General features: G+C 56.9%; 1 protein-coding gene across 1 annotated transcript in view; it reads right to left on the reverse strand.

Moving 5' to 3' along the window:
* PPP1R37 (protein phosphatase 1 regulatory subunit 37) overlaps positions 1–24,412 on the reverse strand; it is a 37,075-nt gene extending 12,663 nt beyond the window's left edge. The window contains exon 1 of the mRNA XM_090259494.1: positions 23,821–24,412. Coding sequence (XP_090115620.1) covers positions 23,821–24,037 — 217 coding nt within the window. The 5' untranslated portion in view covers positions 24,038–24,412. The remainder of the gene's footprint in view (positions 1–23,820) is intronic.
* Between the last annotated feature and the right edge of the window lie 709 nt (positions 24,413–25,121).

Genomic DNA, 25,121 nt, shown 5'->3' on the forward strand with positions numbered 1-25,121 from the left:
AAAACCAGGCAACCAGCCCAGGCTGTAGCTTGTTGAGCTGCACCAGACATTTCCAGAAGGACGTACAAGAAACCGGGTGGCTGCCTTTCGGGAAGGGTAGCTGGGAGAGGGAAGGGCGGCAGGGAGAGAAATGCCTTTTCCTTATATGTCTTTTCGTACCTTTTGAATACTGAGGTACATGCAGGTATTACCTACTGAAAAAATTCATACATCTACTTAAGAAAAATCCCCGGCTCCGACCCCATGTGGCCCAGGTCTGCCTGACCTCGAAGCCTGGATCCTGGTGACTGGAGGATTCAGGCAGAGGACATGGCCCCCAGTGGGCGGGGGCGGGGCAGGGCAAGAGGGGGGTGGGCAGCAGTGTGGGTTCAAGCCTGGGAAACGCCAGTACAGAGGGCGGAGACCAAAGGGACAGAGAGGATGGATACAACTATTACTTACACCATCTCCTCAAGGAAAGAAGACACCACGTGGCATTTTCCAGTGTTCTCAAGCCGGGTGAGCAGAGCCGGGTCTGTGCTCTGCACTCTGTGCCCTGGGTCACACACAAACCCCACCAGCTCCAGGAGAGCCCCGTGCCCGCGGTGCTGGGTGTGAGGGTTAGAGGACCCGATCCCCTCCCCGCTCCCTCCCAGCATGGAGCCTGGACCTCCCCAGGCCTGGCTGCCCACCCACTGATCTTAGTTACCACTGCTCCACCTGCCCCACAAGGGTGCCCGATCACTAGCACCCACTTGACAGGCAACTGAGAGTCTTCCGGCTAGTGGGTGACCTGGCCTAACTGGGGCGGCACCTCTCCAGGCAGGACTGGGGAGCTGGCTCACAGGGCTCTTCCCTGTGGCACTCACAGTCTACGGACCCCATCGTCCCCTCCCCGGGCCTCCCCGGGCGCTCTGGGTACAGAGCTGGTCTGCAGGGCCCTCAGGGGCCACATAAGGCCCAACCCAGCCGGGTTCCTGAGGCCATGGGAGCATCTCTACTGGAAGCGCAGGCTGACTGTACTCAAACCTAGCTCTTCAGGATCAATCCTGGTGGGAGGCCGCCGAAGGACGTCTGAGCTCCCACACCACACCAGCTGTTCACCTCTGTCCCCGGCCACCTCCAGCCCCTCAGGTCCTTCCCAGGGAAACCTGGGAGGTGGGCATCAGTCAGTTTTTCCAGGGTGTGGGATGCACTCCAGGCTCTGCCCTGCTTCCTGGATGTGGTAACTCCCTAACTTACGCTGCTCCCCCGCTCCCACCCACCACAGGCCCAGTTCACCTGCCTGGTGACACCCTCTCCTCACGCTGCTCTACTGCAAATCCTTCAGGGCTGTTTCTGGGCCTGCGACCAAGATCACATGCCCCACACGTGGGGGACGGAGGCCTGAGCAGGAACGGCCCTCAGCCCAGAGTGGGTGGTGTGACTCCAGGTCTGTGCTTCTGACCCCGTCTGTCTGCCACTGCCCGGCTTCCCAAACACTGTTCCTTCCCACGCCTCCCTCCACCCCCAGCATCCTCACTCGGCGGGGGCGGGGGCGGGGGTGGCAGTGGGGGGCACTGCACTGCGGAGGGGCCTCCGGGCTACTCAGTGGTGCCACCACTTTGCACCCGCCCCCAGACCAAGCGACTAACAAACCTGACCTCCCCTGCCCCTCCTCACAGCCCTCAGCACACATGGTCAGCCGGCTTTCCAGAGGCGGCTCAAACACGCAGAGTGATCTGTCCAAGGACACTTTTCCAGCTGAAAGCAGAGGCAGATCTGCTCCTCATCCTGGATTCTCCACCACTGGTTCCTCCAGTGGGGAGAGGGGCCCATCTAACTCCCCATTCCAACCCTTTAAGAGGGCTTCTTTTCTTTTCTTTTCTTTTTTTTTTTTTTAGTCGTATGAGTTCTTTATATATTTTGGAGATCAATCCCTTGTCTGAGATGTCATTGGCGAATATATTTTCCCATATGGTTGGTTTCCTTTTCATCTTGCTGATGTTTTCTTTAGCTGAGCAGAAACTTTTTAGTTTGATGTAGTCCCATTTGTTTATTCTTTCCTTTATTTCCCTTGCCTTAGGAGATATATCAGTGAAAATGTTGCTACGTGGGATATCTGAAATTTTCCAAAGAGGGCTTCTTTAAGTCCATTCCCCAAAGCAAAAACCTGCCAGACAGGCCGCCACCCACGGGCTGGATGCACATGCCGCTGCTGAGACCGTGAAGCTGGCTCCGCCTTGGGCAGCCGGTGTATGCACCCATCAGGACAACCTCTTTCGAAGGCAACATGGCAATACCAGTCAAAATTCTAAAACACAAATGCATACATATCCCCTTTGTTCCACCCATCCTACTTCTGGAGATTCACCCTAAGTTATACTTGCAAAGGTGCCGCACTGTATTCCTATGAGCTTATTATTGCAGCGTCGTTTGCAAAGGCAGAGCAGGGACTGACACCAGGGCCCGTCGATGGGCAGCAGGCAGCACAGCCTGGCTGCCCTGGCGCTGGAACCCTCGCGGCCAGGGAACGAGGATACTCCCTCTAAGCCAACTGGGAACAAAGGCCCAGATACAATTACATGGAAAAAGCCAGGTGCAGGACCGTGTGCTTAGGACACCACCCATTATAAAATAAAGGGGGAAGACCAAGGCTTGTGCTTACTGTTAAACAAAGAGCTAGCACGGAGGCCCCTGGTTGCCTCACTGGGCTTCCTGGCAGCCCAAGGCCCCCTCCTGGGGGCAGGGATGGCCTCCTTCAAGCAAAGCGGGGTGTCAGGGAGAGGCTGTGCTCTTCTCCAGGCACAACACATAGCCAACTGCCACGTGCAGGGACACAGAGCACACAGCCCCAACCCAGCCACCTCCTGGTGGTCTCATCCTGGGCCTGGGGGAGAAGACAGCAGAGGACAGGCTGTGGCTGGCTGAGGCTGTGTGTCTCCACCATTTCAGAAGCAACTCAGAAAAAATGGTGAAATGACAAGATATCTAGGACTTTGCTGCAAAATAATGGGGTGGGGCAGCATGGAGGACAAAGATCGGCCCCATACCAATCATGTACCCCAATTTTAGTATATGCCTGAAAACGTCCACCGTAAAGAAAGCAATGGGAGCTCTGAACGGTGTGGCTCAGTTGGCTGGGCGCCGTCCCACAAAGTGAGAGGTCGGGTTTGATTCCTGGTTGGGGCACATGCCTGGGTTGCGGGTTCAGTCCCCAGCCAGGGTGAGTATGAGAGGCAACTGATCGATGTCTCTCTCCCTCTCTTCCTCCCTCCTTTCAGCTCTCTCTAAAAATAAATAAATAAAATCTTTAAAAAATAATGTTAAGTGGGAAAAAAACCCCAGCTGCTCAGAGCTGGTGGCTCACAAGGGGCACAGAAGCCACATCTGGGTATGGAGGGAAATGAGCTGGGGGTTAGTAGGCCGTGGCTGGCCTTTCCCGACAACCTAATTCAAAGCCAGGCCCAGCCTGGGTGGCTCCCTAGGGTCTGGCCCAGCAGGTGCTCAGCAAAAGTGAGCGGAAAGGAGAGAAGAAAGGAAGGAAGGGAGGGAGGGACATGAGACCCATGAACATGGGTCTCACCCCACACCCCAGGGACACAACAGCTAGAAGGAGGGGTGTCAGAGGAGGATGCTGGGCCCACAGTGGGTGGGGGCAGGAACCTGAGGCTCTTGGCACAAGCCTGTGGTGGCGGTGTCCCCGTATTCTGCAGGGACCCATGGACAGCTCACGTTTACCAAGCGGTCACCTTGGGCGGCCCCTACGCGTGCCGAGTTCACCAAAGCCTCAGTGCGCCCAGGAGGGGACAGGACTGGACTCTAACCCGAGACAAAGAAAGGCAGTCCAGAGAGGCGGCATCGCCAGGTGGCCACACAGGCACACGTGCTGAGGGACGTCCTCCTTCACTGCTGGGCCACTACGGCCTTCAGAACTGCCTCCTAAGTGAGACCCCAAAGTCAGCTCTGGAGAATCACCTGCTAGAGGAAGTGCCCTGGGACACCCTGGCCCACATCCATTACAACCCCTGAGCTTCCAGCCCACCACCTCTGGGGGACCCTTCCCTCTGCCAGGCTGGGAGCCCCCCAGGCACCTGGTATAGAGCGGTACACCCCATTCCCACGGGGGGCCTGGGGCAACAGTGGAGGGAGGGGTGCCAGGAGGCCTGGCCATAGAACGAGCGCAGCGACGCAGCCCAGACAGGGAACAGGGCAGCCGCCTCGGCCAGGGGTGCAGGCCTGGGTGGGGATTTCTGGTAGCTCGCCATGTGCTGAGACCCCTGCCTAGGGACACAGCTCCCCTCAACGAGAGGGCTCTGCCGTACCTCCCTCCAGCCCGTCAGTCGAGTCTACACAACCCCTCTAAGGCCTTAGCTTGGGTAGCCCCCATCTGTCCCTGCCCAGGGTGGGGAGGGCTGAGGAGACCCCGGATGGCACCCTGGGGTTTCCCACCTCTAGAAGCACCTGCCCAGAGCAGGCTACATACACACAGGAGGCCTGGGAAGGACCCGGAGCAGATCCCCAGGGAAGGGGATTTGCCCCTTTGCTGCAGCCCTCAAGAGAGGTAGGCCCATTATCGGCTCTGTCCCTGCCCCAACCCCGAGACCTCCCCACCCCAGTACGGGCCTTCCTAACTGCGATGAGACCTCGCCCTCTGCTGTGCGGCCTCCCAGCCCGCCCCCCTTGCCTGGTTTGTTCCTGCCTCCAGGTCTGCAACAAACATTTGAGCCCCACCCCTCACCTAGCTCTTCCTAACTTGCCGGTTAGGTCTCAGCTCAAATGTCACCTCCTCTGCGAAACATTCCCTGACCCCTTTTACAGCAGCGCACACACACCACCCCCGGCCCCCGCCATTAGGCGCCATCGGGACTCTGCCCCTCACGGCAAGCCCCAGTCTCTTTCTGTCTACTTGTTCACTCTCTGTCCTCGGCCACAGGCTCCCTGGGCCCAAGGGTGTAACTGCAGTGTCCCCCATCAACAGCTGTGAGTAAATGAATGAGAAGATTAACTCTGTGATAGAAAGTCTCCCTTCCTCCCAGAGGAGCTCACGACAAAGGGGAGGGAACAGCACTGTGCCCTCGATGGGAGACCCTCCCAGGCCCGTGGAGCAGCCGCAGTGCCAGCAGCTTCCTGGGGGAGAAGAGTTTCTCCCGGGCCCTCCTGACTCAGGCAGGATGGCAGCTGCAGGGGGTGGGCTGGGCTCACACAACCAGCCGGGGATCCTGCCTCCAGACCCTGGGCCCCGTGCAGGAATGGAGGGTGAGGCAGCAGGTGCCAGAGGCCTGCTCCACCCCACCCCCACCCTGACTCTCCAAGCCTGGCCCAGCTGGAGATCCTGTTATGGAAACACGTGCAGTCAGAAGACGCCTACCGCTTTCCAAGTCTCTTGAGGCAGAAGGCACGGAGCCAACCACATATGACTTGCCCCAGAAGGAGCCTGATAGGGCCAATGTGCTCCTGCAGGACGGGGAAAACCAAGGCCTTAATCCCTGAGTCCCCGTCTCACAGGGCGCACTAAACACCTGAGTCCCAGCTGTGTGATGGGCAGTTTCTAATCCTCAATTATTATTACTGACAGTAACCAACACAGACATAGCATTGTACGTCTACTACCTCATCGCTTTCAACAACCCTATGAACTAGGATTAATGTTATTCCCACTCTTCAAACAGGGGAAACCGAGGCAAGGGGCACTAAGAAGCCTGCTGAGGGTCACAGAGCCAGCAAAGGGAAGGGCTGGGCTTCCAGTCCAGAGAGCTCTTGCTCTTAATCACACTTGACCACCTTTCTGTTTACAACCACTCTGGGGAGCAGGTCCCCACCCCCCACCCTTCCCAGAGAGGAAACTGAGGCTCAGGGAGGCGGAGCACTTGCCAAGGACACACGGCCTGACTTCCCTCAAAGCCCAGTTCAGCAGGTGTGGCTGGGGGACGGCCCTGCCCTGTGGGCGGCCCGTGTTCTTACCTAAGACGAGGACCCACCCGCCAGCCTGGCCGCGCTGGTGTTTACCTGAGCCCTAGGCTCACTTCCTCCCACACCCTCCTCTCTCTGCAATGGCCCTGCCAGATGCCCGGCTGACTCGCCTCCCTTGCCTCCCCCTTGGAGACAGTGAGCCCGTGAGGCAGCACCAGGTCTGCCTTGGCCGCTGCCTTGTCCCCGGCACAGGACTGACTGCCATGGAGCTCGGCGCTGGCCCCCCGACTGCCTGGCGACGCCCCAGCCCTGCGTCGGGGAGACTAACGACACCCACAGAACACAAGTGCCCAAGACTGTCCGTCCCACTAACCGAGGGTTTTCTGCTCGAGGTGTCTGTGTGGGGGGGAGGGGAGTCCTCTGTGGGCTCCAGGAGCCCCCAGCTGGAAGGGGCTCCCCAGAGGGACGTGTACCTCTGAGAACACTGGTGACGTTCCACTTCGTGAGGTGAATCCCCCTTCTCGCCACACGGATGTGCGCCTGGTGGCTGAGGGCATGGCCTCCAGGGTCAGATCGCCTGTCTGGCGGTGCCTATTTGGGGTACCTGAGAGCCCAGGCTCCCTTCTCTGAGAACTGCCCCCACCCCCACAAGGTGAGTCTGACCCTCTGCTGAACAGGAAGGATGTGGGACTTGCACTGAGGAGTCCTGTCCCGGCCCCCAGGACGGCCAGGTCTGCCTGGCTCCAGACCAGACAGAAAGAAGAACAAGACACGAGTGCGTGTGGTCTGGAGGGCTGGCTCCCGTCCCGGGTCCTGCTGGCTTCCAGGACCTCCCCACCCCCCGGAACTGGCAGAGGCCCGTGTCCTTCTGATGAATACCCTCATTTACCTCATGTGGCCCCGTGTGGCTTCTGGCTCTGACCACTTGAACAGACCCCAACTATCACGGGAGAGGGGCCTAATCTCTTCATGGCTGGGTCTCCTCAGCTGGAAATGGGGCTCATGACACACACTCTGAGATCACGCGTGTCAAGCATCTGGTGCCCAGTAAACAGCAGACGCTGTTGTCTCTGGCCCAGGGCCTCAGCGATGTCCTAGAGGGGATGCGGGATGGGCACAGGTCTCAAAGGGATCTGCCCCAGCTGCACGCTCACCTGGCGTCTGCTGCTTCCACCTGTGCGCGGCCACCCGGTTAGAAATACGGGTCACACACACTCCTGTTTGCCCACAAGACAAATATTTACTCAGGGTTGGGTACCTGAGGGTGCAGAAGTGAAGACTTGGGGTCAAATGAGCACCAACAGAAGAGCAGGAGAGAAGAGCCCTCCAGGGAAGCCCTTGTGGTTGGGGGCGCAGGCTCAGGGCGAGGAGGAGCCCAGGCTGGCCTCATGGTGCCTGCACACACAGCGGTTGCACTGGGCCTCGCACACGCGGCCCCTCAGCCCACTCCTCTGCAAAGGGGAGCCGATGTCAGCAGGAAAGCCCCCGGGGCAGGCCTGCCAGCCATGCCGCGCAGGGGAGGAGCCGGGTGTGTAGGCTTCCCCGTCTCAGGGCCCTCCCTCACCACAGCTGCCTCAGGGGACACAGTGCAGACAGAGCAGCTGGCGCACGGAGGGGCTCAGCACTGGGCCCGGCACACAGCGGGGGCTCTGTAAACACAGCTGTGTGGTTCCTGTAGTCCCTGACCTGCGGCCGACGAGGGCCCTGCACAGCCCCAGCTCCTCTGGGCCCCCACGACGCTAGCCTCACCCATTTTGTAAGGGTTCACACAGCCTCCTGGTCTCACCCTCATCAAAAGAGTATCTTCCGGCCCTGGCTGGTGTGGCTCAGTGGACTGAGTGCTGCCCTGTGATTCCCAGTCAGGGCACAAGCCTGGATTGCGGGCCAGGTCCCTGGTTGGGGGCCTGCGAGAGGCAGCCACACACTGATGTTTCTCTCCCTCTTTCTCCCTCCCTCCCCCTCTCTCTAAAAATAAATAAAATATTAAAAACAAAAAACAGCTCCCAGAGGGGCCAGATGGGCCTTGCACTTCCCTTTGAAGCACCGCTGCCCGGCCACTGCCCAGCCACACACACACACACACACACACACACACACACGCGCGCGCGCGCTTTAACTTATGTGTATGTTACTTACATAGTTCATGTGCCAAGAAAAGAACTTAATAACAATAATTTTAAAAGCAGAGGGAGGGAGCAGAGTGCTGCAGCAGAGGGAACCCGCGTGCAAAGGCTCAGAGAAAGGGCTCATGGCGCTTCTAGGAAACTCAAAGTCACTGTCAGGGTCACATGAAGCCAATGGGCAAGGGACCGAGCACAGGGCTGGGGGCCCTAAGGTGCTTGGAAAAGGTCTGCAAGTCACTCAGGGGCTCGGTGTTTTCTTTCCCATCACTGCCGTCCACCAAAGCCCCAGGAGGCGACGGGCCAAGTTGGGGAAGGGGCCTCTGAGCAAGCCGTGGCCCGTCCGGGGACAGCCAGCCTCGCCCGAGGCAGCGGGGCATCTCAGGCTGCCAGGTGCAGGCTACTGGTCAGGGGCACCAGGGGGCCTGCTGCATTCGGAGGCGCTGGGCGAGCTCTCGTTTGGAATCTGAAGATCAAGTAACTACGAGCTGTTTACTGGGCCAGCCAAGACTCCAGGGATGGAAACTGGGTGCCTGGAACGTCTCATTTCTCAACCTCATTTTCCTCACCTGTGATAGGTTAGCACCACCACTTACCCTCAGAAGGTCTGTTTGGGAACTAAAGGATGTATTTATTTATTCTTTACCAAACAACAAGGACTGGCCAGACAATGGAAAACAAAACAGACCTGGGGAGCAATTGCTAGGAAGGCAGATAAATAAGTACACAAATAGAAACACCAAATTGTAAGAAATACACTGTTAAAGGAAAAGGAGGCGTGCAAATGTAGACTGGGGGCACAGTTAGCAAAGACCTGCAAGAGGAAGGAATGTTGAGGCTGAGACTTGAAAGGCAGGAGCCAGAATCATTCGCTCCTCCCAATATCCCCATAGTCCCACGCACTGGTCTGGATCCCAGGGCTGCAGTGGCAAACCCAACGGCCGAACTCCTGCCCCCAAGCTGCTCACACTGGAGGGGACGGGGGTGCAAGAGAGGAGGCGGATGTGAACCATCAGCAAGAAAGAAAGGCTGGGGACGCCCTATCAGGCAGAGAAGAGGCCTTGCCCATGGCTGTTGGAGCAAAACCGAGGGGTCAAGGGGGACACCTGGGATGAGGCAGAGACCACAGGTGCGGCTACAGCATGCAGGGCCAGCTTACAGGGATCAGGGAGCTATTGGGGCAGGGCAGGGACGGCAATGATAAAAGGGACCCTCACACTGGCGGTGCTGATGACGTGGTGGCCCTGCAGTGTGGGCTGCTGGGACTCGCTGAGCCTCTGCAGCTATGGCAGGGATGTGTGCAGGGACCTGGACAGAACTGCCCTGGCTTCGGCCACCCGCTGCAAGTGAGCAATCTCAGCAAGTGGTTGATGGCTCTGTGTCACCAACTGAGGGGCCTCCTCAGCTTCACCGGGTTCCTCAGCCCAGTGATTAGCAAACAGTAGCTGCAGCTATGTTTCCAGGTGACCATCTCTGGGACCGGCTGTCACTCTGCCTCCTGGCCTGGCCGCCACTAAAGCTCCCTGCCCCTACACCGCACTGCCACCAGGGCCTGGGCTGTTTCCAGTCTCTGACCAGCCACCAGCACTCCTACACCGCCACCCAGGGCTACTAGAGACCCAGTGAAAGAGCAAAGGGAAAAGTGATTCCTTTCAAGAAGGAAAGACATGTCTTGCTCCCCTCCCCCACCTTTCCAGCATCACAAATGGTACATGAGGGAAATTCTATCTGTACAATTAAAGTCCAAGAATCAATGTTTTCAAAGGAGTCTTTACAAAATGTCCCAAAACAAAGCCCTGGCTGCTGTGGCTCAGTGGACTGAGTGCTGGCCTGCGAACCAAAGTGTCACTGGTTTGATTCCCAGTCCTGACTAGGGCACATGCCTGGGTTGCAGGCCAGGTCCCGGGTTGGGGGTGTGTGACAGGCAACCACACATTGATGTTTCTTTCCCTCTCTTCCCCTCTCTCTAAAAATAAATAAATAAAATATGTTAAAAAAAAAAGGTCCCAAAACAATAATAGGTGAAGTGTATGAAAAAACAGCTATATAACGGGTTAACACTAAACAGGTTAACTGCTAGTCAAAGGGATGCTCATTAAAACAAGACATCACCTTGGCATCAAGAGACCCAAGTGCAAATGTTATTCACTCATTCATTCACTTATTTTTTAAAATCCTCACCCAAGGGCACTTTTTTCCACTGCTTACAGAGAGAGAAGGGGAGAGAGACAGTGAGAGAGAGAGAGAGAGAGAGAGAGAGAGAGAGAGAGAGAGGAGAGAGAGAGAGGAGAGAGAGAGAGAGAGAGAGAGAGAGAGAGAGAGAGAGAGATTGGCTGCCTTCTCGTACGTGCCCTGACTGGGAACTGAAACCATGACCTTTCGGTCTATGGGACGACACTCCAACCAACCAAGCCACACCGGCCAGGGCTCACTCATTTATTTTTAAAAATCAAGAGACAGAACTGTTAGGTAGGGCAGATAGCAAACCAAGGCAGGGAGGAGGAGGGAGGCATGTCTCACCCACTAACTCAGCCGTCTGGGCCTGGTCTGATAATACTGCCACGTGTTCCAACATCACAAGGAACACCAGTGACTGCACAGGAGGGGGGAGCCCTTGAAGTTGTGTGTGTGTGGTTTCCACTCCCTGGGAAACAAAGCCTTTGAAACTGTGTATTCATCCCAAGGCCAGAAAGGTGGGAGGGGGTCCACGGTGCTCAGAGGCCCATAAACAACTTTAGTTAATCGCCTACCTCTGGTCACTATTTCTGCTTTCTGTTTTCCGAGGGAGTCCCTAGTGCTTTCAGAAGGGCCCATAAAGGACTTTGGGTAACTGCCTCCACTTTAATCAATTGCCTCCTGTCACGTGTCTGCTTTACAACACGATGAGCAAATGGAGTCTGGAGCAAGATTAAGGATTGGGGCTAACAGACCTCACACATACCCAGTCTGCATAGTCACGTCCCCTGGGGGAAGCAGGCACCACCTTTACCTGTCCATCAATGTGTGAGCTCTTCACCCCACCCCACAACTCTGCATGTTCTCAGGGCAAAGGACCTGCTCTCGCCTTTCTCCCCCCTCGCAACATTCCTCCAGGAGAACGTATCAGTAATAACTCTGCTTACACACTCACAGGCCTGCTGATCTGTAATTCTTTACCGCGCCGGCAAGAAGAATGGCGTTTCTCCTGCAACACAACCACAGTGCAGCTGAACATAACAGTGGGGGAAATTTTCAGATACTGCCGAAGGGAAGAAAATTGGGGATAGAAACTAAAATATGATTTCAAAATAGTTTTCTGGAGTGCTTTCCCTTTTATGTCTGAGGGTCTTGTCAGAATGTGGGCACTCACCTTTCCTCATCACTGGTCTTCACATGCTTCCTGTGCAATCAGCTGACTGGCAGCCATCAGCCACGGGCACTTCGAGTTCTCTTTGGCAAATGAGTTCTAACTTTCGCACCCTGCCGTGGCTGGCGGCGCAGCGCACTGGCCCCCGACTGCTTACCCGTCCCTCCTCACCTCCACTCCACCCCGACACACATATTTCCAGTAACTGTCACCATATACGTTCCCTTCTATTGCCTGTGGGTCTCCCTGAGGTGGTAGCTACAGTCCCTGCAACCATCCCGCTGGCAGCCAGCGGTAATAAAAACCATTAAAGAGCAACAGGACTTCAGCTCAAGGCTTCCAGTCCTGAGCAGGCACAGATGCTGTCTGAGGCTTCAAAGGGTCCCTCCTGCCTTCTGACCCGGTAAAACCACCTTCTAGGAATTTTTTCAGAGAAAGCGCCCTGTGACGAACAGGAAGATTTATGGACAAGGACAAACGTCACTGTATTATTTATGCAACTGGAAACTGGAAAGGACTTCAATGCTCAGCAATGCGGAAATGGCCAGAACAAAGTACAATGGCCCAGAGATATATTTTAATCATACTTGGTACAAAATGCAAAAATCAAGTGAAAACACAGGGTACTCAACACAGTATCCTCCCTGTTTTATTTTTATCTCCCTGTGGCAGTATACCTAGCCATGGAAGAGACGGGAAGGAAATGCTCTGGCATTTAACACTGAAAACATTCCAGGTGGTGCAAACCATCTCTCTGATAAGAGCCTGCATCCAGGATATACATAGGACTCTCACAACTCAATAATAAAAAGGCAAACAATCCAATTTTTAAATGGGCAAAGGATCTGAATAGACATTGTTCCAGAGAAGATGTACAGGCGTCCAGTAAGCCCATGAAAAGATGCTCCATGTCATCAGCCATCAGGGAAATGCAAATCACAGCCACAACGAGACCGCGCTTCACACCCTCTAGGTGGCTAGAAGCAAACCGACAGGAGGTGGAGGAGAACGTCAAGTGGGGCACAGCCCGGGAAACCTGTCTGGCGACCCTCCAATGGTTTAACAGCCACTACATGACCCAGCACTCCCACTCCCAGAGAAATGAAAACATGCGTCCACACAAAAACTTGTCCATTCATACTACAGCATAACTATTCATAACAGACAGAGCAGAAACAACCCAAATGTGCATCAGTGGATGAAGAGATAAATTAAATGTGGGGCATCCATATAATGGAGCATATGCTCAGCAACAGCCAGGAATGACGGACAGATGTGTGTGTGTGAACCCTGGAAACATCATCATGCCAAATGAAAGAAGCCAGACATGAAAGGCCACATGTTACATGATTCCATTTACACGAAATGTCCAGAAGCTGAAGAGACAGAAAGCAGACTGGTGGTTGCTGAGGTCGGAGGTGGAGGGGGCAGGGTTTGGGGGTAGTGGCTGAGGAGTACAAGGTTTCTTTTGGGGGTGATGAAATGTTCTTAAATTGTGATGATAGATATACAACTCTGCAATATTTAAAACCAGTCAATTGCACACTTCGAAAGGGTACATGGATTACATCTCGATAGAGCTGTTTTTTTTTTTTTTTAATTCCAGATGGTGAGCACTGCTGGTGTGGCTCAGTGGATTGAGCATCAGTCTGCAATCAGAAAGGTCGCTGGTTCGAATCCCGGTCCGGGCACATGCCTGGGTTGTGGGCCAGGCCCCCAGCTGGGGCCGTGCAAGAGGCAGCCAATCCATGTATCTCTCGCACATTGACGTATCCTTCTCTTACTCCCTCCCTTCCCCTCTCTAAAAGTAAATAAATAAAATGTAAAAATAAAAATAAAAATTTCCAGATGGTGAAATTAACAAGCAATTTTTAAATTTTCTTTAGACTTCCCAACTTTCCTTAAAAACAAACAAACAAACAAAAAGAACATATCTAACTTTTAAAGTCAAGAAAGAATCAAGCTCAGTGGACTGAGCATTGGCCTGCGAACCAAGTGTCACTGGTTCGATTCCTGGTCAGGGAACATGACTAGGTTGCACACCAGATCCCCAGTTGGGGGCACGTGAGAGGCAACCACACAGTGATGTTTCTCTCTCTTTCTCCTTTCCCCTCTCTCTAAAAACACATAAAATAAAAAATAAAATAAAATAAAGTAACCTTGTTAAAAATAAAGTTAAAAAAAAAGTTTATTTTTTTTAAAGAAAAGAATCAAGACAGCAACCCTTTCCTTAGTCTCAGCATCAGGGGCTCCCATGGTGGCTGTGCTCCCTTCTCCCGCCACCCACAGCAGCTCCACACAGGGCGAGGAGATGCATGTGGCACACGCTCCCTCTGCTGCATGGTGGGCTGGACCGGAATCTCCGTTTCCCCAGAGCCCAAACCCTTTCTACTAATAACATCACACAGGGACATGGCGGACAGGGCAGGCCTCCACCCTTCTCTAGGACTCGTCACTCTCCCCTCAAAGCCCCCAATGGCTGAGGAGCACGGCAGGAGCCCTGTCCTGAGCGCCAGACCACCCCTCCCTGGCCTCATCTGTAACACAGGGGTGCTACCCCTCACCCCTGGTAAGTCCAAACTCTGGAGATGGGGAGGGGGCTCATCCCAGGGCCGAATCTCTTGGCTGGGTGGTCAGGAAGCACAGGCATTTGGACCCAACAGCTGGTGGTTGCCCAGCAGGTCAGATGGGGCCCTTCCGATGCCTGCTGCACTCACTGGGCAGCTGGCCTAGGATGCCTGCCCCAGGACCAGAAACAGGCAGGTGCGCCAGACATGGACTCAAGGCAGGGTTCCACGGAGGGCATGGCCTCTCAGCTCTGCCTACCCCCACCCCCCACTTCCATCCTAATGAATGGCACTCACTGAGCATCTGCCCTGTGTCTGAAGCTGTGCAGGGGACACAGCAGTGACCAAGCCAGCCCCTGTCCTGTCCTCCCAGGGCTCAGTCCCCACACAGGGACGACCCAGTGTGGGCAGGGCAGGGACACGGGAGCCCAGAAGAGTCAGCACTGCAGATCCTGCAGGCTGAGCCTAGGCCCAGCAAGAAGGTGGCTCCCCAGCGGAATACACAGTGGGGAGGGAGAGGGTAGGAAACAAGGACCCTAAGCCCGGGAGAGAAGGGGGTTAGAGGTCAAGGAGCGGGAGGAGGAAGAGGAGAGAGGATGGAGGCCTGCGCTGGGCGGTAGGACCCTGCTGACATCCTCCACCTCCTCCCGCGCTGCACCTTGTTGCTGGGGGACAAGGAGTCGGGTCACCTGTCACAAAGGCAGAAAGGCAGGTCAGGAACCAGAACCTGGGCTCTCTCAGCCCCACTCAGCTCCCTGAATTGTGGGTGTGACCTATGCAGAGATAGGCAAGCACTCGCAGGGGGAAAGGGCCTCAGATTCCATCCTGCTGCCCAGAGAGGGCAGTGCCTTGGGCTGCGACCCACAGCAAGTAACAGCAGACAGATGTGTGCCCCAGCCCTACGCTCCTGCAATCTGCCAGGCTGGGCAGCTTGTGGATCTGCCAGACCAGGTAAGGGGACAGCAGAGGCAGACTTTTCTGGACCCAGGCTGCGTGAGGGCGGGGCCTGTCAAGTACCTGAAGCCCAGCATCCCCCTCCCCCCCCGCCAGGGGCCTTGTGTGGACTTGCTGTGGTCCGGCCATGGTCAGCCGGGTGGGAGGGGCCGGGCAGCCAAAGCTGGTGCAGGGACCCTGGACCGGGTGTGAAAGGCAGTGGGGAGTGGGTCCCAAAGCACGATCTGAAGCAGAGAAGGAGGTTTGCTTTCCTGAGAATGCAGAGGGGGCATCAGAAAGCGAGGAGAGCGTCAGGACTCTGGCCCAGGCAGAGCGAAGTAGAGGCATGGGGTGGGGGGCGGTCAAGAACAAATGAAGAAATGGACGTGTGAACAAATAACCCAGTGAGCGACTTCTTCCTCCTGCTCTCTTCACAGCCCCCAGCCCTTCTGCGGACCCAACCTGGGGTGCTCGGTGGCAGACCCACCTTGCGAGGAGTCACTAAGGTGCCTGGTTTGCCTCCTCACCGGAGCCAGTCGGATACGATGCAGCTCCTGACGGAGCGTCTGGGGCCAGCACACGGAGATGGACCCCAACAAGTAACAGCTGCGTGAAAGGTGCCATGGGAAGCTGGGGGAGCGCAGCAGCACTCTGGGACGGCGGAGGGCCCGCCGAGGAGGTGCCATGTGAGCCAGCGCAGAAGGTCACGCTGGAGTTGGTCAGGAGAGGCAGGGGAGTGGCAAAGGGCACACTGAGCAGAGGGGACGGAGAGGGGACGGACAGCTGCATGGGCAGGGCCCCTCCCAGAGAGTCAGAAAGCTGTGAAGTACAGCAGACTCCTCCTCTGCAAATGGCCTCACACACAGGCCCATGGGGCACAGGGGGCGTTTCGGGGCATGCCCACGTTCACGCAGCTGAGTTCACGCGCGGGGAGTGGGCTTGCCTATCCACACAGCCCAGGGAGGTGAGGCCGTCATTGCTCTTAGAGGAGAGAGCCAGGGCAGGCTCGTGGCAGGCTGCGTCCTCGTTCAACTTGACCGAGTCCTTCCTGAGTGCCTGCAATAGCGAGGGACTGTTCTAGCTGCCTTCCAAGTGGGGACTATGCCTCAGTCCCCACACAAACGAGGGTCCTGAGGCAGTGAAACCGAGTGGCTGGCAACAGTGGCTTCCAAAGCAGGCGCCCCGAGCTGCCTCTCCTGTTACTACTGCTTCACAGAATCAAGACGGAAACTCCCACTGGAAGCCCTTGGGCCAGGTGTGCTCTGAAATTCAGGATTCCCTGGGTTTTACAAGAGTGACAGGCTACCTGTATTACGCAAAGACCCCAGCAGGGTCTGTTTTTCATTGCTTTCTGAATCTGGGAAGTGTGGGACTTCAAGAAACTACACAGGTGAAGCCACCTGCTGCGGTCACAGGGGAGGGTGGTGTATCGTGTGCTACCCACCACCCCGCAGGGCGGCGGGGGCAGGATGAACCTGACTGAGGGGGCCGGAATGGATGGGGGAAAACCGCCACCTTAGAAGCGTTACAGAAAACAGTGGTGAGGGCAGAACGTCCGGGGCAGAGGCCGGGACAGGGGTCGGGGCAGGGGGAGGGGGAGGAGGGGTTCAGCCCAACCTAATGAATAAGTCAATGCAGTCGAATGTCAGCCAGTGCAGGGCCACACAGCCCAGAGCCTGCAGGCCCCTGGCGGTGGCCACCTTCCAGGTCTCCCGGCCTCGTCTCCCCCAAAGGTGCTATTAAAAACACCAGGGACACCCTTTCTTAAACCCCTCTGCTGCCTCCCCACTGCCCTGAGGCCCAGGAGGTCCCACCAGGCAGGTGGTCCCTCCACCCTCTCCAGCCTCACCTCTGTCCCTCCTGCCCCACCTCCAGACCCCCCACCCCCGTAAGACTGGCTTTCCACTGCTCCTGGAAAGCACCTCGCTGCTCTCTCTGCCTCCAACACTTCACATCCTTCCAGCCGCTCCCCGCCTGTCTGACCCCTGTGATTTCTTTAGAGCAGCGATCCCCAACCTTTCTGGCACAAAGGACTGGTTTCCTGGAAGACCGTTTTCCCACGGACTGGGGTGGGGGCAGACAGAAGGCGGAGCTCAGGCGTAATGTGAGTGCAGCAGCCACAGACCGGGGAGGGAGGTGGGGGCCCTGCTTTAGACCCCAGTGGCCCGTCCTCCAAGAAGCCACCTCTGCCCTGCCCGCCTGCACCCACCCCGTGAGCTCTTCCTAGTCAAGAGTCCTGGGCACCGTGCTGTGTCAGAATTGTTTACCGTGTGCCTCCCTCACCCGACTGTGACCTCCAGCGGCGGGGCCTGGGCCTGTCTCCTCCCCCTGACCCCTCCCCTAGCACGGCCTCTCCCTGCTAGATGCACGGCTGGTCCCGGGGGGCTGCACACTCACGGAGATGCACTGAGCACCCTCCACACACCAGACTCCGTGCAGCACAGTAAGAACTCAGGCCGAGGGTCCAATGAGGAACTCCAGGCCGAGGACAGAGGAATAATACGGCAGGGACTCCCAGGACACCTGTCCAAGAGCCACAGTGAGCTCCTCCTCAGTGCCCACTGGGCCGGGCCCTTGACTCGGTCTGTTTCTCAACCTGCCACAACCCTACAGGACCAGAATGGCCACCTCCACGCTATAAAGGGTTATGGGTTATAGATGAAGAAACTACACCGGGTACAGACTGAATACAGCAACTTGCTAAGCGCACGAAGCCAGTCCGCAGGGGCCAGGAGTGCAGGCTCCGGAGCCAGAGGGCCTGGGTCTGAACCCCAGCTCACCCACTTGCTGGCTCTGTGGCCTCAGGTAAGTTTCTTCACCTCTCCTTACCTCCATTTCCTCACCTATAAATTGGAAAGAATAGCACTTAGTCCAGGGGAGGCACAGGGAAGGCAGCGAGTAGTGACTAATAAGACCATGCAGAGAGCGGGGACTTCACCCAGGCCCCTCTCCGTTCTGCCGCAGCGGGCTGCCTTCCCAACTCGAATTTCTGCAGTTACCTCAAGTCAGACATTTCATTTTGCTCCAAAACAAAGTCTGGGGGGTCAACCCCCGCCACCCCTGAACTGAGATCTGAAAGGAGACTTGGGACTAAGTGCCGGCTGGCTGAGCCACACCAGGGGCCCTGAGCAGCAGGACAGCTGAATCTGTCCGTCAGAACCCCCTCGGGAGCTTTGAAGAAACAGATTCCTGGCCCCCAGCCCCAGAGGCTGCCTCTTACGGCCAGGCCGGCCCGGGACACCCGGCTCCACGCTCTTAATCCTCTTGGAGCCGAGTGCCTGTCTCAGGCTAACGGCAGCCACAATGCCTCCCTCCCAGAGCGCGCACACGCACGTCCGCTGCCTCGCTCCGTGACTGCCTGCCGAGTGCCCACTGTGTGCCGGATCTGCACGCTCTTTCTGACTCGGATGGTGCCAAAGTCAGCCTGCAGACCTCTGAGGAGGGGCCCCTGGCCGGCACGGACTGGATTACAATGCCAAAGAGCTTTCTCCCAACCACCACCGTGGGCAGGAGGAAAAACCGTCCTGCTCTGCCACCTGTCCAGCACCCGAGCCCGCCCGTGTGCCAGACTGAGGGCACAGAGGTGACTCGCACACAGTCTTTGCCCTTCAAGAGGGAAACCTGATGCGAACACAAATAAAGGGCTGGAGGTGGAAAGAACGAGGGCAGCCCGCCCGCGTGTGAGTGTGCGAAGGGCCCGGCCTGCTGAGCAGGCACCCACGCCACAGGACCACCGCCCGGGTCCTGTCCCGACAGCACGGAGTGCGGAGGCGGGGGGCACGCTACAGAGGGCACCAGGGCGCAGCCGGGGCACTGAAGCTTTTCCAAGGTCATCAGCTGCTACGTGGAGAGGCTGGCGAACACTTTCAGTTTACGTTACTTTCTTTTATTGTAGTTTTTCCATTACTGTTTATCCACTTCCACCCTCCCCTCCCCCCACCCCCACAAATCACTACCGTCATGTCCATGAGTCCTTACTCTTTTTCCTTCTTTTTTGTTCAATGCCTCCACCCCCCCCGACCCCCCACCACCCTTTTAGTTTAGAATCTTGGTGCCCTTGAGGCCTCCGAGGCTGGTGGGCCAAGACATGCTGATTTAGTTTCAGCTCAGAGAGGTTGGGCAACTTGCCCAGAGTCACCCAGCTTGTAACAGATAGGATCGGGCCTGGATATCTTTCCCACACCCGGTCAGGGACAGCTAAGGTACGCATCTTGAAGGAGGGGGCAGACACACACTGGGGGCTGGGGGCTGGGGGAGGTGGGGCTGGCGATGGCAGGAAAAGTAAGAGGCATCTGCTGAGCATTCGCCATGAACTGTCGTTTTTTTTTAATTGAATTTATTGGGTTGACATTGGTTAATAAAATTATGAAGCTTTCAGGTGTACAATTCCATACTACGTCAGCTGCATACTGCGTTGTGAGCTCACCGCCCCGAGTCCAGTCCCCCGCCATCACCACTTATCCCCCCTTTACCTCTTCTACCCCCCCACCCCCTTTCCCTCTGCTAATCACCACTCTACTGTCTGCGTCTACAAGGGCTTTCTTGTTTGTTTAATCCCTTCACCTTCTTCACCCACGGATGGCTATGTTAATCTTCACCATCACCCTGCATTTTACAGACAGAAAAATCACGCCCGAATCCCACGGGAGAGTCTATGTACCAACACCCGCAATAGGTGAGCCTGGGCCCAGATGCAAATCTGGGCAAAAGCATCAGAGCCGCCCCCAACAAGCCCACTCCCTACTCCCCAGCAACCCCACCATCTATGCTCAAAAGAGCTGAGTTTTAACCGAGGCCTCTCTCTACCACCGACAGATGCATTTCTACCTGTCCAACCAGTTTCAAGGACTCCATCTGCAGCCCGGGTTTTAATGGCAACAGTGAGGCACTTCCACCCTCTTTGATCCCCATGTGAGAACACCACGGCCACTGCCTCCACGGCTCCCTCCAACACCCCACCCCCACCCCGCTCAGGTGGCCACACATCTGGGCCCCTTCACCCTGCAGACACTTCCAGTCCACCCCAGGAGCTTCCTGATCGGCAACCCCCCACCCCCACCCCAGGACTGGCTCTCCTGGTCTGGAGGTCAGGGAGTGGGGAATGAATGAGTCATTGGTAGGACGAGAGGGAAGGGGAGACAAGCCTCCCAGACTGTGGCCTGAGTCACATGCTCTCCAGCACCTGCCTTGCAAGCCCCACGTCTCCCTACACAACATGCAGCTGGAACTACGAAGAAGCTGAGCCTTGGGTCATTCTTGCAGTTTGGTCTGGAAGGGTTCCTGGTACAAGTTTGGCCTTGGCCCTCAGGAGAGCTTGAACCACAGGCCTGCCACTGCAGGGTGGGGTAGGTTGCAGCCCGCTAGCCCCTCCTCTTCTGGCACCCACTTCCACACCGCCCCCCAGAGCAAAGCCCAGCCTGGCGGTACAGAAGCAGCCTCTGCCACTCACAATTTCCACCCGCCTCCTCTCCAAGCTTCACTTCCCATCCACATGCAACCAAGGAGGCTTATCTCATCGACTCCGACATCCTGGGTGGTCAGCAGGGCAGGGATCACTATTTCACAGAGGAGGACACAGGAAGCTCAGCCAGGCATGTGTTCCCGCCAGAGGCCTGGGAGCATACTCTGACTGGCCGGGCCTCCCTTCCCAGAATGGCTGCACACAGGTTCACGAGAGCTCATCCAACCATAACCAGTGCACGTTCTTCAGGGGGCTGAGTGTGGACAACATCTGCTCTCCCATTCCCGTGGGGGAGAGACCACCAACGCGAACACAAACATGACACCTAAGATCAGATGGCCACTCGCACAATGGAAAGAATAAGCAGGCTCCGGAGCTGGGGTGGGCGGGGACACTGGGGGACGTGAGCCAGGGAAGGCCCCTCTGTGCTCTGGGACCCTCCCTCACAAACTCCTTCCCCCATAGCATCTCACCTCCAGGAAGCCACCAACTCTGCTAGGGCCTGATGGGGCTCCCACCCAGCTAGGTCACCACTGTAGTCCCAGTCCCAGCTCGAGGCTCTCCTGCCAGGCACACTGTGCGGGGGCCCAGTTCCCCTAGGGCTGCCCTCTCCCAGCCCAGGGACGCACCTGCACCTGCTGGCCCAGGCAACTGCTCCGTCTCTTCGATGGAAGGACAGCTTCTGAATGACCTCTCTCCCAATTCAGACCCACTGCCTCCTTCCTCACCCTTGACCTTGGAACTGTGTCACAACAGCAGGCCCCAGGATGACTCCTCCATTCCCCTTCCCACTAGGTCCACAGCTCAGATGACACCCCATGTACCTCCCCATGGCTTACAGACCAACTCCAAGAAATCTCCCACCCTCTCCTCCAAGACCAACCAACTTCTCCTGGCAGTCTCCAGCCAAGACCTTTTGGCCTCTCAGCTAGTCAGCTCTTGGCCCGACTTTTCCCTTCTGTATCCTGGCAAGTCTCCACCTCCCTCAGTCCGAGGCCAGCCAGCAACACCACTGTCCTCCCCAGGCACAGAACTAGCCCCCTGCTCCTCAGCTTTGACAGGCCCTCCAGCTTCCTGTCCTGCAAATCCCATTGTCCAAAGTCACCCCCTCCATCAATGACCCCTTCCCTGCCAGGGACCCAAGATCACCCAGCTCCTTCGCTGCCAGGCCAACTCCTCACCCCCTCCCCAGCTGACAGAGACCCACTCTTCAGCCCCCAAATCACCCCATTTCTCCATGTCACCACCTCTCCGTCTGAGAGCCGCTGACTTGTCCGGAGTGGGAGTCCTGACCAGCCCCTTGCCAAACTTCTAGGAACGAGACTTCCCAGCGTGTAAGTGGTCATCACCCCCGCCCCTTGCCCAGCACAGACCCATCAGCCAGACACCCACCGGCCCTCTTTCTTCACATTCTTCCCTCCCCTCAAACCCCCTCACTGCTTCTCCAAGACTGCCCACGGAAAGCAAACAAAAAACCGCAAACAAACAAAGAGAAACGGCTCTGCCCCGATCGCACAGCTGCTATCTGCGTGGCAGGAACTTACAAGCACTATCTTACTTAACCCTCACCCACTACCGCACAGCAGAAATGGGCGCCATTTGCAGAGCGAGAACAGCGGGCTGAGGGGAGACAGACGGCTTATCGAGGCCAGACAGCTGGGGGCGCGCCGCTGCGCCTCTTTGGAGAACCTGCAGCCCAGACACCCCCACACCGGGCCAAACTCTCCAACTGCCCCCCGCGACCCTCCAGCCCACAAAATGACCATCTTCCCTTCCCCTTGCCCCAGGCCCAGTACCTGACTCCCATCTCTGCCCCCACCTGGAAGCTTGTGAGGCGGACACCTCCAGGGCCCAACCCCATGAACCAATGCCTCTAGACTGACCCCTAAAATGACCAATATCACCTAACACCACCCCTAAAGTGACCAAGAATAACTGCAACTTCAAGAAGGCTCATCCTGGCCAATCACTTTGCACACACAATCTTAGTCCTCTCTTAAGCCCCACGGCACGGGTATTATCACCCGCTCTACAGATGGGGAAACTGAGGCTCAGAGGAGCTAGGTTACCGGCCTCCGGTCATGAACTGGGTAAATGGAAGGCACGATGTGAACTGGACCCGCTGCTCTGCCTCTCAAGGTCCCTCTCCTCCTGCTCTCCACTCTCTGGACTGAACCCCGTGCTACAACCCAGGCCCATTCCGACCCTTCCCTTCCTCAGCACCCCAAGCCCTCCAAGCAAAAAGGGACCGTCTGTCCCTGGGGTCTAGAGCCCTAGAACCTGGCCGGCTCCCAATGCCCAGAATCTTAAATTAACCCGTCTCTTTAACAGTCCCTGGCCACAGCGGCATCAAGGGCGGGCTCCCTGCGTGCTCAGCTTCCAGTTACCATTTTTCTCACTCTCATGGCAAAGCCGCCAATTCCTCCACTGCTCACGGATGAGCAACAGGCCCGCCTCATCCCCCTGGGCCAACAGACCAACTTCTGCAGAGCCGGGCCCACCTGCTCCCTCTCTCTGTGGGCTCCCCACCCCGCCCTGCCAGACTTCTCCAGCACCAGAGCGACTTTCCACCTTCCCAGTGCCATGGGTGAAACACACTCCTCCAGCCGGCTGCTCTTCCAGATCTACCCCTGGCCGGGCCTTCTTTCTCCAGGGGACCTGTAATCCATACATTTGCGTCCTTCCCCAACACCTCAAGCCACCCAGTTTCTGCCATGTCCTCGCCTTCCACTGACGGGCAACTCCAATTCCCCAGCTCTTTCTCAGAGGAAGAAGGAAAAAAAAAAAAAGATCCTTCTATAACCAGACCCCAAGTTCCTCTGCTACTGAATGACTGACAATATTCTGCTTCCCGTTTAGGGGGAGTCAGAGGCATGTGGGGACTTTTCTTCTTAATACCAAGGTCTACCACCTCCTCTGACTATCTTACCCATCCCCAAATCGACCACCATCTCTGCTCCTTTTCTGGGAGTTCTACCTTGACTCTCTTTTCCCAACTCCAGGCAGGACTGACGACTCCTCTACGGCCACAGTGCAGATTCATTCCTCCGTCTCCTTTCGGTCACCCCTTGTCCGGAGGCTTGTAGACCCAGACTTAATGTCCTTCCATCCCCACGGGCCCATCAGACTCCTCCAACTGCCCTTTCAGCGCCGGTGTTGACCCATTCTTCCCCCCCTGACAGCTCTCTCTGTCCTTCCCTGGGAGGAACGACGAACTCCAAGGCTAACGTCCTCCCAAGTCTCCCAAGCCACCAAACTTTCTTTTAATTGCTCATCGTTTTAATTCCTATACTGATCACATTCAGCATCCCTATCAGGCGGGGGAGGGGCCATAAACCAGCTACTTTTCACCTTCCCTACCCAAAAGCCACCCTCTTCCCTAACGCCCTCCAGCTCTAAATTGACGACTGTCTCCTTAAATCATCACGAGATGCAACTTATTGAGCACCACGTCCTTGCTGGGGCGTTGCACTGACTCCCAAGACCCCCGCGAGCCCGCCCCCGCCCCCCGGCTGTAGTTACCGTGTCTCCAAGGGTCTTTGGGCTCCACCGCTCCGGACACGATATCCTCGTCGGAAGGGAACGTGACGCGCTTGGCCGCAGCCTTGAGGCGTCCGTCGGCCGGGGGCGATGCTGGGCTGGGAGACTGGGCCTCGGCGGGGGCGGCCTCGGCGGGGGCCTCCTCGGCGTCGCCGTCCGCGCCCTGCCCGGGCGGCGCCTCCTGCGACGGGATCTCCATCGCCGCCGCCGCCGCCACCTCCTCACGGGGGCCCCGGGGACATGCCCCGGGCCCCAGACTTGTCTCTCCGGGCCCGCCCGCCGTCCCGGGGCATGGGCTCCGCCGCTCCTTCAGGCGCCGCCTCTGTCCACTTTACTGGTCGTCGTTGTCGTCGCCGCCGCGAGCCGAAGCGCGCCTCCCCCGAGCCTCGCGCGCGCCAGCTCGTTCGCAGCCGCACTTTCGATAAAGGCTGGTGAGCCCGCCGCGTGCTAAGAAAAGCAAAAAATAAATTTAAGCTATCTGCTGGTAGAGCTGCCTCGCGGGCTGCTGAAGGTGGGGAACAAAAGCGAGCAAGGGCCACGGGAAAAAGAAGCGTGAGCACTGAATCCGCAGAGCTGGAACTGCAGAGCGGGAGAGGCGGGGTGAGATGGACGCCGTCTCCCAGAGCAGCGCGCAAGCGCGAACCTGAGCCTCCCACCCGGCCGCCCGCCTTCCCGCCCCGGTCTACAGAACTGGTTCAGGCTCTCACACATTCGTCACGAGCTCAGGCACTGCAGAAAGCAGTGGAGTTAATAGAAATGAAAGACATCTGTTTGAGCGGGCTAGGGTAACTGACAAGGCGAGAGGTAAAGGCGTGGAGAACTTGAAAGGAAAGTTGATATGAGCTGTGTTGAACATATGAGTACAGGTGATGGATGGTGACAGAGGGACCATCTACCTGGAGACCAACCCGTGCTAGTCTCTAGCCTTCCATTTGCAGGTCGCAGTTTCGTCAATAATTCTCTATTTGGATAGCGTTGTATAAGATACAATTTCAATTCCTAAACTAAAATAAACATGAGCCCATGAAGAGTATCATAGCCTTGATTTAAAAAGAGGGTAGGGGTGGGCAAAGGCAGGAATTCCAAAAGCAAGGGTTGAATCTGCCAACCAAAATTCCGGGCGATGGAGCAGGTAGATCGCTAAGCCCGGAGGAACCGGCACGAGCTCAAGCCACGCCCCCCACGGCCCCCTGCGCCAGGCTCAATTCAATCACTTAACATTCGCCTCCGCACTTTCGCCCTGCTTTCACAGCTCAACCCGCAACTCGGGAGTGGGGGAAGGC

Source organism: Furipterus horrens, unplaced genomic scaffold (assembly GCF_987537825.1).
Source record: "Furipterus horrens unplaced genomic scaffold, mFurHor1.1.pri manual_scaffold_13, whole genome shotgun sequence".
Lineage (NCBI taxonomy): Eukaryota > Metazoa > Chordata > Mammalia > Chiroptera > Furipteridae > Furipterus > Furipterus horrens.